Raw genomic sequence first — 13,251 nt, 5'->3', positions numbered from 1 at the left:
ACGAAGTGTCCATACTTAATTGCCTATACGCTGCTGAAACTAGTGAACTGGTGTCCAATATTTGTTGGGACATGTTACGTTGTTGAAGTTTTTTTTTTTGGCGGGGGGGGGGGGTTTATCTCTTAAGCCTTTGAAAGCAAATGTAGGGTAAATTTCGGCGCTGGACCAAGGACTCATATTTCTGGCATTATCAGCTTTATTTCACTCAGGCACTATATAACCTCTTCAGTTGATAAAGTTTCGTAAAATAAACAACTTACGAAATCCACCAAATTCGTCACTAGTAATCGAATCATTTTTCATAGATAATTTTTGCTATTATACAGTAGTTAAATAATTATTCTATAACAGCCATTTTCCACAACTTTGCCACTCGAATGATCCACTGTCCTCTGCAGAATACTGAATTCGGCTCAAATCAGCCTTCAGTAAACACAGCGTAGGTGTGCGACTAGCATCTAAGGTAGCCAGATCAGTAAAACTATAATATCGTGCCAACCTTAAAAAAATATCGTATTTTACTTGGCTTTATGAAAGAAAATATTTTGCGCTTTAAATACCTTAACAACACATGTAATGGTACTGTGTTTTTGAATTTCCTCAGTAATAAATTCAGAAAACATTCATAAGATCACACTTATATTGCATGGGGATAATTTTCTGTCATTAAATTTTGCATTTCTGTCATAAAGTTTATTTGTATATTATTGCATGGAACACTTTCTGAAGTCGAAATTGCCATAGAAAATCTGAAAAATTATAAGTCTCCAGGTGTCGATCAAATTCCAGCAGAATTAATACAAGAGGGTGGAAGCGCATTATCTAACGAAATTTATAAGCTTGTACTTGCTATTTGGGAAAAGGAAATTGTACCAGAACAATGGAAGGAGTCCATAATCGTACTTATCTTTAAGAAGGGGGACAAGACTAACTGTAGTAACTTTCGAGGAATATCACTTTTGTTGACGTCGTACAAAATTTTGTCCAATATTCTTTTGAGAAGATTAACTCGATATGTAGATGAAATTATTGGGGATAATCAGTGTGGTTTTAGGCGTAATAGATCAACTATTGACCAGATATTTTGTATTCGACAGATAATGGAGAAAAAATGGGAGTATAAGGGTACAGTGCATCAGTTATTCATAGATTTCAAAAAGGGATATGACTCGGTTAAGAGAGAAGTTTTGTATGATATTCTTATTGAATTTGGTATTCCCAAGAAACTAGTTCGATTAATTGAAATGTGTCTCAGATGCGTTTCCAATTCACTGTGGGCTAAAGCAAGGAGATGCACTATCACCTTTACTTTTTAGCTTTGATCTAGAGTATGCCATTAGGAATGTCCAGGATAACAGAGAGGGTTTGGAATTGAAGGGTTACATCAGCTTCTTGTCTATGCGGATGACATGAATATGTTAGGGGAAAATCCACAAACGATTAGGGAAAACACGAGAATTTTACTGGAAGGAAGTAAAGAAATAGGTTTGGAAGTAAATCCCGAAAAGACAAAGTATAAGATTATGTCTCGTGACGGGAATATTGTACGAAATGGAAATATAAAAGTTGGAAATTTATCTTTTGAAGAAGTTCAAATATCCTGGAGCAACAATAACAAATATAAATGATACTCGGGAGGATATTAAACACAGAATAAATATGGGAAATGTCAGTTATTATTCGGTTGAGAAGCTTTCTTTTTCCAGTATGCTGTCAAAAAATCTGAAAGTTAGAATTTATAAACCAGTTATGTTACCGGTTGTTCTTTATGGTTGTGAAACTTGGACTCTCACTTTGAGAGATGTACATAGGTTGAGGGTGTTTGAGAATAAGGTGCTTAGGAAAATATTTGGGGTTAAGAGGGATGAACTTACAGGTGAATGGAGAAAGTTACATAACACAGAACTGCACGCATTGTACTCTTCACCTGACATAATTAGGAACATTAAATCCAGATGTTTGAGATGGGCAGGGCATGTAGCACGTATGTGTGAATCCAGAAATGCATATAGGGTGTTAGTTGGGTGGCCGGAAGGAAAGAGACCTTTAGGGAGGCCGAGACGTAGATGGGAAGATAATATTAAAATGGATTTGAGGAATGTGGGATATGATGATAGAGAATGGATTAATCTTGCATAGGATAGGGACCAATGGCGGGCGGCAATGAACCTCCGGGTTCCTTAATTGCCAGTAAGTAAGTAAGTATTATATTCTTTTCTCCTAAAATACTCTAGATTCCACTCCTGCTTGAGAATAAAACTTTATATTATATTGCGCAGAGTTTTAAATTGCACCTTAATTGTGCCACATGTTGAAAAAGGTTGAAAAACGTTGTTTTATAAGGGAAAGCAGTACCACATGAAAAATATGCCCCAGGAATTCTCTTTTGTTAGATAAAATTCTATTACACCCAATACGATTTAAATGCAGTTCTGTGGAATCTAGAATCGACGTGGTTTTCTTAATGTAATTTGTGCTATTCTTGTTTTATTTGCTCTGTATTTGTAGGAAGTGCAGACCGACTCGGACACAGTGAATGAGGACCCAACAGTGGAAGTAACACCAGAGGACAACGAGGTTTTGACGGAAAGGTGAGTGTGGTGTGCGAGTCTTCACGTAGAGTTCATTGTGTTTGAAGTGTCTGTTACCTTGACTGTCCAGAAGCAGCTTCAGACGAACTGATTTTGTGTCTACATTGTGCGCTGTTTTGAACGTCGTCTTCACTGCGTAAATATATTAATTAATATTAAATATCAATCTTGCATTCATTGCTTTAAAGTTGAAAGAAAAGTTTAACCGTGTAGTTGCATCTTAATGTATTCATGATCATCAATTTACGGGGAAACAGTTGGCGACAACGACTAAACAAAAGAACGACCATGCGATAAATTGATAGCGATAAATCTAGGTGCAAAAATTATCGCAAAGTCTTACTGTGATTGATTGGAATTCAAAATTTCATTACACTTCATTGGTCGAAAATAGAATGACGTCATATAAACGAAATAGTCACAATTTTTACAAATCACGCTACTCTTGTATTTTCTTCAAGGCTGTACATTTCGATGCATAATTAACTGTAAAGAATTAAGTTCCTAATTTGATATGTAACAATTTTTGTCATAAGTGAATAAGAATAATGTAATTTTTAATTAAAAATTAAAAAACAAAATCGTACAACCAAGTACCAACATATTTTTAGCTTCAGAACACTAGGCAATGGAAGAAGTGATACTTCCGAATAGTTCATTCTCTATTTGTAATATTCATTTACTCTTAAAGCTAAAGAAAAATGATACTTTACTAACAATCTCAAATTAATGTAACTCTGAAAATATTGAGATAGGGCACATTTTCATATGACATTTTTCTCCTTAGAATGTCTTCGAAAATAAGCTCCGTAAGTGGCGATAAATCCTCGTGAATCACCGTGTATATCACAAGTATAGGAGATAGAAAAAGTTATAGCACATTTCTAATCAGGAATTTGGAAACAGTCGCATAAATTAGCACGCTCGTGTTGATAGAAAGCAAAGCTAAAGCGGGTGACTTTGGACACAGAAGCTTATTAAAAATAAGAGCTAAGGGGTCACCAACGTGGTGTGATCCTTATTAAATTTATGTTACAGGGGAAGTCATAATTGTTCAGACAGTTTTGATAGTTCCTATGAAACTCGTAAATTAATTACAAGGATGCATTTCTGTGATAGATAGATAGATAGATAGATAGATAGATAGATAGATAGATAGATAGATAGATAGATAGATAGATAGATAGATAGATAGATAGATGGATGGATGGATGGATGGATGGATGGATGGATGGATGGATGGATGGATGGATGGATGGATGGATGGATGGATGGATGGATGGATGGATGGATGGATGGATGGATGGATGGATGGATGGATGGATGGATGGATGGATGGATGGATGGATGGATGGATGGATGGATGGATGGATGGATGGATGGATGGATGGATGGATGGATGGATGGATGGATGGATGGATGGATGGATGGATGGATGGATGGATGGATGGATGGATGGATGGATGGATGGATGGATGGATGGATGGATGGATGGATGGATGGATGGATGGATGGATGGATGGATGGATGGATGGATGGATGGATGGATGGATGGATGGATGGATGGATGGATGGATGGATGGATGGATGGATGGATGGATGGATGGATGGATGGATGGATGGATGGATGGATGGATGGATGGATGGATGGATGGATGGATGGATGGATGGATGGATGGATGGATGGATGGATGGATGGATGGATGGATGGATGGATGGATGGATGGATGGATGGATGGATGGATGGATGGATGGATGGATGGATGGATGGATGGATGGATGGATGGATGGATGGATGGATGGATGGATGGATGGATGGATGGATGGATGGATGGATGGATGGATTTAATGTCATCCAGCGATTTACAGCCATAGACAACGTCAGAGTAGATGTATATAATACATGGCTACTACAATGTGAATAAATGTAAGAATAAAAAAATAAATATACAATCACCAGATAATAACAAAAGCAAGTTAAAAGTTTTAAAAGAAATAGTATAAAATCAGGTTAAAATGTACAGATTTGTCAATTACATGAGGTTAAAACAAATAGTATCTAAAACGTAATATTACTGTTGTGCCTGTGCTACTTCTGGCACAAAATTGTTATTATTGTTTAACGTCAGGATATTTCAGGATGGTAATGGTCAAGCTATTATCTTAATTAGATACTACGTATTCAAGAACAGGATCACAGGTTGGATCAGGCTCGAAGAATATCAACTTAATCAAATCAAATAAGTCACTTCACTGGTTATACTATAATATATTGTAAACTTTCTTATATACATGAGTTATACATTTAGCTATGTTACGAAAAGTTGCAGAATGTTTAACAGATCTAGTAAGTTATGTATGCTTCTTGTTACTTTACTTTACTTTACTTTACTGTACTTTACTTAAGCAATAAAAGAGAATCTAGGATATACCTACTTGGTATACCTACTCAGTTACATGAGTTTAAATGAAAACAAAATGGAAAATAAATCATTGATTATATTTGAATGCAATTGATTAAACAGTGAAATAATATGGAAACTTCAGTGCGTCAACTTGGTTACGTAAAGTGCAATTAGTCGAGCAAACTTAATAAAACAATGCAAAATCATTTAAAGTTTTTATCTACAAAGGTGTTTGTTGACTCAGGCGCCATTCGGCTTTGATTCCCGAATACTGATAATAATATTGTCCATCGAAATATCTCGTGAGGTAGTACCATTCAAAAACCTCGGAATAATCCAATATGTCTTAAATAAATGCGATCAAAATATAACTTTGAAATAAACACGATTCACTGAATTTCAAGCACTGATATTTCCTTATTATATTCTATGTGGTATATTACTCTGACATTAGTAGCAATTGGTATATAATATAATTATTTTGACTTACATAAAACGAATGTGGTGACGGGGGCAGCCGTGGTTGCCATGACTTCAGCTTCTCCTTGTCGGCTTCTACCGCTCTCCGCTCCTACAGTAGCTAGGCTCGTCTGAATTGACTCTGAATGCGCGTCGGCGGAGACCGTGATTTTTATTATATCGGTAGCGTCATGACGCTATCCCGGCCGCGTGAGAAAAATATGGCTACTACTGAGATGAAGTGTATTTCGTATACGCCAGTCTTACTCTCAACGCAAACGCTGGGTTTGCGTTAATTTAGCATACAGAAAATCATGGGATTCTCTGCGAACAGCCGGTCTTACATATGAGTTCCAAAGCAAGAGAGGACTATGTAACAATCTAATCTCGCACGCGTCGTAGCGCGTGGAGGATAAAGCTGTGAGAATGCTGACTCCGCGTTCTCCTCGAGAATGCGAGCCAACATGTTTGCGTCTTATATGCAGCGTGTACAGTTTGTGAAGGACTTTTGCATACATGGTGCCGTTCGTAAAACTTACTATGAAGTGCATGACAGTTGCTATGTTTGACCACTGTAATTTATCCCTTAAATTAGCGGGGCATAACATTACTAAAATCATTGAAACTGTAGATTGGATTTGCCATCAAAGTCCTTCTCACTATCCTTCTGAAAGTAAAATATGACGTGTTTATTATATGCAATGGTAAAGAATTATAATGTTTATAAGATATGGAAATAAAGCTATTGCTTGTAGTACTATATTTGTACTTGGTGAAATATATGTCAAGTCTGGAACGGGTTGAATAATTATGAATGGATGAACAAGTGGGAAGATTATGCACATTACGCTTAACATACAGAAGGCAATCGAGAATAAACATTGACGGCAACGTAAGTATTCCTAGTTGTACAAAAAGTGGTTTACAATGAGTTCTACATGAGACACTACAGATAATTCTCACTGCTCTCTTTTGAAGGATAAACAACTTAGAAACCGAAGTATGGTTGCCCCACAAAAGCGTCCCATAACTTAAGTGACTGTGAATATGGGCATAATAAACTGTAAGTAAAGAATTATAACAATGTTTGTCCACAGTCTACTGTATACAGTCGCGAAGCTCAATATGTAGTAAAAATGCAAACAGGGGTAGTTGCCCACCACTAGGATCGCTACTATCGCCTCATCATCGCAGATCTCTCTCCTAGCAGACGACAAAGTATGTTACACTTTCGTTGTGTTCTTGTGGAAAAATTAATACCTTCCTTTCATTATTGAAATATTAAATGCATAAAGTTAATTTATTATTTTAATGAAGTATATTAAATTCAACCATAAACTCGAAGATACCTGCAAGAAATAAGTTAATATAATTTTTGTTTGTGCAAAACGAACTGAAATTTACTATAATAGCTTCACTCATTCAAAATTATAGCGATAATTAATTTTAAAACCAATAAATATTAATTTCCATTTCCCTTTACAACAATAATTATGGAAATATGAATTAATGGAGTAACTTACGTGTACCGGTACTTGAAGTGTAGGCTTACGTAGTTAACAAAGTGGGATGAGGTTAAGCAATAATAATCACACCATAATTGGAAATAAAACGTGATCAATACATTTTATTGTAACAGACTTTTTCTATGTCTCAAGTAAAGCAACAAAAATAACAACAAAATTAACGGCTATAATTAAAAACATATCCTTTGAAAAAAAGGTAGGCCTAAGCAATAATAATCCCACCAGAATTGAAAATGAAATGTGATCAATAAATTTCATTAAAACAAACTAATTTTTCTACGTCTTTAGTAAAATAACATAAAAATAATAACAAAATTAATAGCTACAATTAAAAATATATCCTCTGAAAAAAAGTAGACCTAACCTTTATTTCTCTGGAAATTTAGCAGAACTTTAACCGGTATCTAATGTCCTTTCGGTTAGACTGAAACATTTCATTGTGAAATTTAAGGATATAAAGTATTCTAACAGTCACGAAGAACTTCAAAATTAAGAGTTTTGTTTCTGCACGGCATTCTTGTGGAAACCCAGGAACCTTTCTGAATCTTTCGGAAATCGGAAAAGGATAACTCTGGCCTCTTTCTCCTACTGTTGCTACAGTTTATAGCACTACAAACATCTCCATCCTGTCCCATATTATTATTCCAATTATTATATTTTAGCCATTAACATTTTCATTACAACCAATAACGAACATTTCACAAGCATCAATGTGAAATACGCAACGAGCTAGCACTCGATAGAAATACGACACAGTCCAAAGTCGACCATGGACAGTCTATTGTTTCTAGTTGCTAACCGCTTGGAGCACTTTATCACGAGATTTGCAAAATAACACCTCAAGCTTCGCGACTGTATATAATAGACTGTGGTTTGTCTGAGGATTCGTAACATGAAAATTCCTTTATTAATTTTATTAACAAGATATTCTACGTGTGTACTCCAGCCAAGACCGGCTTCGAGGTGAATGCCTAGGAATTTAAATGAGGAAGACAAGTCAGTAATATTTCTGTTAAAAGAAAATTGGATAGCTACAGTTTTATTAGATTTGATGCTAAGTTTATTGGCATCACACGTCTTTTATCCTGAGCGATGTGTTGTCAAGCTGTCTTTTCATCGAAACATCATTATCCTGAGAATCTGTGATCGTAATGTACCTCAAATTTTTGTTTATGTATATTGAATGCGTTCTGGGCTGGGATAGCCTCATCAATATGATTTCGGGTAAGATATCTAAAAGAATATTTATGTTAAGATGTTTGTCTAAAACTGTGGATAAAACAGTGCTATTAACAGTATATTTTTCATATGTGTATTCATAGTTATCTTCAATATGGTGTTTTATTATGGGGGAACCATAGTTCATCTTTTAATATTTTTAAATTACAGAAGAAAGCAGTGAGAATTATTTGTGGTGTTGGACCAAAAGAATATTGTAAACCGTTATTTCAAACCTGTAAAATTCTCACTCTTCCATCACTATATGTATTGCAGTATTTGTTATATACCAAAGTGAATATTGATAATTTCCCTTTGAACTTGCATTTTCACGAACATCATACGAGAAGTTGTAACGATATAAGAATTGATTTATGCAGATACAAGAGTACACAAAACAGTTTTTATTATTTGTCTCTGAAGTTTTATAATAGCTTACCTAACTCAACTAAAAATTTCAATTAATATTCATTCAAATCATTAATTAAGAGAAAATTATATGAACACAGTTTGTATAGCATAAACGAATATTTTAACTTGACAAACAATTTTGTTTGATTTTATTTATATTGACGTTGCTAATGCATAATGTATTTATGTCCAAACAATAAAGTATCTATCTATCTATCTATCTATCTATCTATCTATCTATCTATCTATCTATCTATCTATCTATCTATCTATCTATCTATCTATCTATCTATCTATCTATCTATCTATCTATCTATCTATCTATCTATCTATCTATCTATCTATCTATCTATCTATCTATCTATCTATCTATCTATCTATCTATCTATCTATCTATCTATCTATCTATCTATCTATCTATCTATCTATCTATCTATCTATCTATCTATCTACTACCTACCTACCTACCTACCTACCTATCTGTCTATGTCTATCTGTCTGTCTATCTATCTATCTATCCATCCATCCATCCATCCATCCATCTATCTATCTATCTATCTATCTGTCTATCTATCTATCTATCTATCTATCTATCTATCTATCTATCTATCTATCTATCTATCTATCTATCTATCTATCTATCTATCTACCTACCTACCTACCTACCTATCTACCTACCTACCTACCTACCTACCTATCTGTCTATGTCTATCTGTCTGTCTGTCTATCTATCTATCTATCCATCCATCCATCCATCGATCTATCTATCTATCTATCTATCTATCTATCTATCTATCTATCTATCTATCTATCTATCTATCTATCTACCTGTCTGTCTGTCTGCCTGCCTGCCTGTCTGTCTGTCTGTCAGTCTGTCTGTCTTCATGAACTAGGTTTGTTTTGATGTTAATATTTAATATTTGAATGTATATTAGTTGCGACTATTATATAGACTGATATTATTTTTACTTCAGGATTGCACCTACGAATGAGAGGACTGTATCATCAGAATTGGACAGTCTTGCACCTGAAGAGAACGAGACTGTGTGCGAGAATCCCAAAAAGTCGGGTTCCTCGAGAAAACCTGTGCGGACTCGTGAAGATGAGAATCAGTTGGAATTAGAATTGTCTAAAATATGTGTCTCGACTGCGGAAAAACTGACCAGGCATTTCTCCATGGACATAAGCAAGAAAAGTTTCAAATGCAATGTTTGTGCGAAGTGTTTTCCAAACTCAAATAGTCTGAAAAATCATGAAAGTCTGCACACCGACGAGAAACGTTTCAAGTGTGATATTTGTGGCAGGTGTTTCTCACGATCGGGTGGTTTAAAAAGCCATAAACGCGTGCATACAGGCGAGAAAACTTTGAAATGCAATGTTTCTCGTAAGCGTTCCCCGCAATCCAGTACCCTAAAGAGCCATGATCGTCTGCAAACGGACAAGAAACCTTTCAAATGTGATGTTTGTGGTAAATCTTACGCGCAGTCGGATAACTTGAAGTCTCATCAACTCCTGCACAAAGATAAGAAACGTTTCAAATGTGATGTTTGTGGTAAGTGTTTCTTGAGTTTGTGCGACTTAAAAATCCACATACGCGTTCACACTGGCGAGAAACCTTTCAAATGTGATGTATGTGGTAAGCGTTTCGCACGTTTGTGTGACTTAAAAGTCCATGTACGCGTGCACACTGGCGAGAAACCTTTCAAATGTGATGTTTGTGGTAAGTCTTATTCGCAGTGTGGTAACCTAAAATCACATGTACGCATTCACTCTGGCGAGAAACCTTTCAAATGTGATATTTGTGGTAAGTGTTTTTCGATTTCGAATAATTTAAGAAGCCATAAACTTCGGCACGGAGCCGAAAAACCTTTCAAATGTGATGTTTGTGGTAAGTCTTTTTATCAGTCCTATTGTCTAAAAGCGCATGAACGCCTGCACACTGGCGATTTGCCTTTCAAATGTGATGTTTGTGGTACGGGTTTCTCGATATTTAGTACCCTAAAAGGACATATGCGCCGGCATACAGGCGAGAAACCTTTCAAATGTAAATATTGTGGTAAGTGTTTCGCACATTTGAGTGTCCTGATAAACCATGAACGACTACACACGGGCGAGAAACCTTATAAATGTGACGTTTGTGATAAAGGTTTCACGGTGTCGGGTAGCCTAAAGAGACATCTGCGCCGGCACACAGGCGAGAAACCTTTTAAATGTCATGTCTGTGGTGAGGATTTTACCAGGTCGAATGACCTAAGAGTCCATGAACGGCTGCACACAGGCCACAAACCGTTGAAATGTGGCGTTTGTGGTAAATGTTTCACTCAGTTGAGTAAGCTAAGAGTACATCAACGTCAGCATAGAGGCGAGAAGCCCTTCAAATGTGAGTTGTGTGGAAAGTGTTTCTCAGTATTACAAAAATTAAATCTACATGCCGCCATTCACAAAGGCGAAGAGCCATTCAAATGTCATTTGTCTGGAAAGTTCTTCCGTCGATCAGAACGTTTAAAGCAACATGTTCGCATTGACACAGGCGAAAGGCCATTCAAAAGCTAGGTGTGTGCGAAGTGTTTCTCATGATTAGAAAAAATCAAACCAGGACGTACGCATTCACACATGCGGAATACCATTCAAATACGATTTGCGTGGAAAGTGTTTCTTACGATTCGAACATCTAATGCGACATGTACGCATTCACACAGGCGAAAGTCCATTCAAATGCGATGTTGTGGAAAGTGTTTCTTATGATTAGGATTTTTTTTCTCGCTGTTATTTAAACTCTCTTGAACATCTCTGGTTATATCGCGAATTAAATTTCTGTGTGAAATCCGAAGGCCGGTGTACCATTTTTGAGACTGGTTCTTTTGTTGTTGAATAGATGGCGACCCTATATGTATTATTGATTTCTTTGATGAATGAGCCCAGTGATATTCTCGGATGTTTTAGCGAGAATTTCCTGGCATTTGCCTTACGGTTGAGGGAAACCTCAACGAATAAATCCAAACCGACCGGGAATCGAACCCTGGCCCTTTTCATAAGAAACCTCCTCAGTAACATGAATTGTGTATGTGTTTGTGTTGTTGAGTTTTGTAATTACGTAGTATGTGCTCCCCATTTCTCTGTAAATTTATGAATTAAGAGAACTAATTAGGCATAATATGCTGAACACTTGACCGTTTACGAAGTATGGGGACGTTCTCAATATCCCTTTGTAAGTTCAATATATAAAATTCTACATGTAAGATAATTGGTTTCAGTAAAATTTTTATATTTATACTCTTCCGCATTTTAATATAAGGGCAAATACAAATATCACACTTATTCTCTTATATCTCAGGCTTTCCTCGTAAATAGTGAAATTTAGATTTAACTTTTATTAAATTGAGTGATATTGCTGAGAAAGTCAATCAGTAGTCCCAAGTTGCTGGAATGCTTAGAGGAAAAGTCATGTTGCATGCACTCTGTACCCCAGAAACAATGAATCCATTATGTCTTCTAGTTGTATGTATGTATTTATTTACACTGCAAGTAGGCAAGCACCTGGTGGCAGTGGTATACACAATATAAACAATACACAATAAAATGATAAGCAATACACAATAAATTTACAATACACAATACAATTTTATACACAATACAATAAGAATACACAATATAATTTAACGCAATAATAATAAAACATAAATAAAATACCTAATTTTACATTACAACCTACATAATTATGTATAGGCCCTACATAAGTTTCAATAGTCTTTCACTTTAATCTCGTCTCATTCAATGTAGTGGCACTATGACGCATTTCACTGACACTTTAGGACACATTTCACTGACACTATAGAACACATTTCACTGACACTATAGAACACATTTCACTGACACTATAGAACACATTTCATTGACGCTATAAATTATCAGTGATCGGAACTATTCACTGCACTGTAAAACCATAACTTCACTGACTCACCTCGCTTCACTGATACAACAGTTCAAATAAGTCAAATAATTACACCCTTATGCATACTTATAAACAGAACTACATTTAAACTAAACATTTCTAGTCTAAGGCCCTCTTACACGCTATTTTTAAATAATTTACAATTCAAACCAAGGAAGTAACTCGTCAGGCTAAATAAATACATGTCACCTTAAAAAATTAAATGTTAAATGTCACCTTAATTTTAATTTGCACATTATACACAACTTTTTAAATTATTCTTGAATCTCCTTAAGGAAGGACAGCCCTCAAAGACTGCTGCACGTAGGTCTTCTAATCATTTATAGTTCTATTTAAAAATGAGAATTTACCTACATCCGTTTTCTGTTTCCTACATTTGATTTTAAAATCATGATCGTTCCTACCATAGTATGTTGGCTTTTCTAACCGAGCCGTTATGTCTACCCATGCTTTCTGACCTAGATGTGCTCTATACAATGATGTTATTCTAGTTTTCCTACGTCTGTTTTCCAAAGTTTCCCATTTAAGTTCTTTTATCATACCGTTCCCATCTTCTCTTTTATCTTTAACAAATTTAGCTCCCCTATACTGGATTTAAAAGGAAGTATAAATTATTAAACTCTTAAGGCCATTTCGATTCCAAAACGCTTACATACCAGACATGACTACAATATTAGATTTTTTTATTT

General features: G+C 35.5%; 1 protein-coding gene across 1 annotated transcript in view; it reads left to right on the top strand.

Annotated features, from left to right (window-relative positions):
- LOC138691449 (zinc finger protein 721-like) overlaps nt 1-11,883 on the top strand; it is a 75,021-nt gene extending 63,138 nt beyond the window's left edge. The window contains exons 10-11 of the mRNA XM_069813377.1: nt 2,509-2,591; nt 9,585-11,883. Coding sequence (XP_069669478.1) covers nt 2,509-2,591; nt 9,585-11,163 — 1,662 coding nt within the window. The 3' untranslated portion in view covers nt 11,164-11,883. The remainder of the gene's footprint in view (nt 1-2,508; nt 2,592-9,584) is intronic.
- The last annotated feature ends 1,368 nt before the right edge of the window (nt 11,884-13,251 follow it).

This window comes from Periplaneta americana, chromosome 16 (genome assembly GCF_040183065.1).
Source record: "Periplaneta americana isolate PAMFEO1 chromosome 16, P.americana_PAMFEO1_priV1, whole genome shotgun sequence".
Classification (NCBI taxonomy): Eukaryota; Metazoa; Arthropoda; class Insecta; order Blattodea; family Blattidae; genus Periplaneta; species Periplaneta americana.
The sequence above is the reverse complement of the archived record's forward strand: the minus strand, read 5'-3'. Positions and strand labels throughout refer to the sequence as shown.